Source organism: Montipora foliosa, chromosome 12 (genome assembly GCF_036669935.1).
Source record: "Montipora foliosa isolate CH-2021 chromosome 12, ASM3666993v2, whole genome shotgun sequence".
NCBI lineage: Eukaryota > Metazoa > Cnidaria > Anthozoa > Scleractinia > Acroporidae > Montipora > Montipora foliosa.
Genome location: NC_090880.1, coordinates 4,786,647 through 4,789,146, shown reverse-complemented (window position 1 = coordinate 4,789,146; position 2,500 = coordinate 4,786,647). Strand labels below are relative to the sequence as shown.

The following is a 2,500-nucleotide window of genomic DNA, read 5'->3' as shown; positions in this document are numbered from 1 at the left end:
GATCGAACTCTCCATCCCCGTTCCCCTCATTTCCAATTTTATAAAGAAACTTCCCCTCCCTATTAAAAACTTTTATACGGTGATCATCTATGTCTGACGCGATAAGATAGTTGTCGTGTTGGATGCAGTGAAAGGGAGAGATGAAAGTACCTTCAGTACCGACACTGCGCAAACACCGACCATCGAGTGAAAATATTTTGATTAATTTGTTACCTCTATCAGCAACAATAATGTTGCCATCGCTGTCAATTGACAGGCCACGAGGATACTGAGGCTGGTGATCCCGGCTTCCTTCTCCTCGAAAATGATTAAGATAATGACCCTCTTCACTAAACAGTTGAACTCGGTGGTTCATACGGTCTGCCACTATAATCTTATCATTATGAAAAGCTATTCCAGCAGGCGAGTCAAACTCTCCTTGCTGATTACCCTTTTTACCAAACGATCTTACGTGAGTCCCATTACTGGCAAATATCTGTACTCTGTGGTTGCCAACCTCGCTAACTGCAATCTCATCTTTGTCATTCACAGCTACCCCCCAGGGCCCGTATAGCAGCATTCCAGCGTTTGAACCTTGTTGTCCAAAGGATAACACAGGTCTGAACTGTCTGCGTTTGATTTGAACCTCAAAAGGGCTGCCACGAACATGTCCTCCATTGACTTTTACGGATGCCTGACATGTTCCGGTTTCTTTGGCAAAATAGCTGATCTTGTAAGTGCCATCTTTGTTATCTTGGACTTGAGGCTTGATCGCGTTGTCACTGCCTTCACGATTTCTGATTCCCAGTGTCACGCGGTCTCGTTCTTGGTAGCATTGTTCTTTTTGTATGTTCCTTGTTGTGACAACAATCTCAGCTTTAAGTCCAACAGTTCCCTCGCGGATTCCTTTTCCCTCAGCACTGGAGTCTTCCGGGCTAGTTTTGGTGATAAAACTTTTAAAACAGCCTATTTGTTGGACTTTTAGATCACAAAACAATCTTTCGTTCCCTTCAAAGACAAAGGCCATGACATGTTCGACGTCGCAGTTAGCTGAATGTTCTTTTTCCGCTTTTTCCTGAACTATTTTGTCAATAAATGCATGGGGCTGAATGATTTGAGCGTTTGTGCTTCGCTTTAAAATCAGTTCGGTTTTTTCAATTTCTGTTTTTTGCATTTTCACGTCTTCTTCAATTTCGTGCCTTTGCTCTCCTAGAAACTGCAACGATTCTCGCACTTCGTTTTCCACCTCATCAAAGATGTGATTCTTTTGCGCTTCAATGACAGCAATGAAACTGTCGGCAAACTGCTGCACATCGCTCTTCACTCGTGCGGCTTGTTCTTGAATTGAAAAGCAGTTTTCATTAATTTTCGCAATCCTTGTCATCTTCTCCAGCACTCTTCGTTTTTTTGATTCAATTGCTGTATTGACTCTCGATTTACGTTCCATTGCGGCATCTTCCAAAACAATCTTATCGTGACCTTCGTGATCTGTTAGAGCACAGGCGTTGCAAATGGTTATCTTGCACGCCTGACAGAAAAACTCCAATTCTTTCTTTTCGTGTTTCCCACAAAGTGTTGGCTGCTTAAAAATGTTTTCAAAGTGTTCGCCACTAAAGTCTTTCAAAGCCAAAGCGTGGTGTTCCTTGAATGTTTTTATTCGGTTATGCAGAGGGAGGCAGTCATCACACCAGAACGAGCAACAAGTGAAGCAGTACGCAGATTCTCCACTTGTTTTATCGCAATTTCCACACTTGATGCTGATCGTCTTGCATTCTGTGACAGGCAAAGCATCCAACAAACTGTTGATACGGAAGTTTGTTGGAAAAGCGTTAAGATCACCGGTTGCAGGGATCCTGAAGTTTCGTCTGCACTCTGGGCATGAAATAGTATCTCGAATTCCGCTCGTTTGTTGAATCCTTTGCAGGCAATGAAGGCAAAAACTGTGTAAACAAGGAAGCTGCTTTGGATTAGTGAACCTGGTCATACATACAGAACAACAAGCGTGTTCATGAATATTGTCTAGAAAAGTTTTGATATCCATGATAAACGCAGGGAAGTATGGATTTCCGTGTTGAACACGCCTTAAAATGAGCAAAACATTTGTGACTTTGGTTGATTGTCTGGTTTTATAGATCGTATTGATGAATGGCGGCAAATAAATTATTCTTTTGCTTATGTGCTAATCAGCTGACCAAATAGCTTCGTTCTAAAGTAACATAACACAAAGACAATAATGAATATCACGGCTCGTGGGTCTAATTAATAACACAAAGACAAATGAATAATTTTCTGGTCGTCAATTATGCATTCGGTCTGTGATCTCCACCAATTAAAATGTCGAAAGTCAATTGTTTTAATATCCTGGATCTCTTAGACATTCACGTGATCAAACTGTCACGTTTGTTATGAATTCTTAATGTTAAGAAAGGCCTCTTTATTAATTAAGGTGATGTTGGTTGCATTTCTAAGGGGGAAAATGTTTACTATAAAAAGGGCATGTCTTGATTTTTCAGCTTAGAGA

General features: G+C 41.1%; 1 protein-coding gene across 1 annotated transcript in view; it reads right to left on the bottom strand.

Moving 5' to 3' along the window:
• LOC137978868 (E3 ubiquitin-protein ligase TRIM71-like) overlaps positions 1 to 2,084 on the bottom strand; it is a 3,383-nt gene extending 1,299 nt beyond the window's left edge. Inside the window, exon 1 of the mRNA XM_068825983.1 lies at positions 1 to 2,084. This exon is cut by the window's left edge and continues 1,299 nt beyond it. Within this exon, the coding sequence (XP_068682084.1) occupies positions 1 to 2,020 (2,020 nt within the window). The 5' untranslated portion in view covers positions 2,021 to 2,084.
• Positions 2,085 to 2,500: the final 416 nt, after the last annotated feature.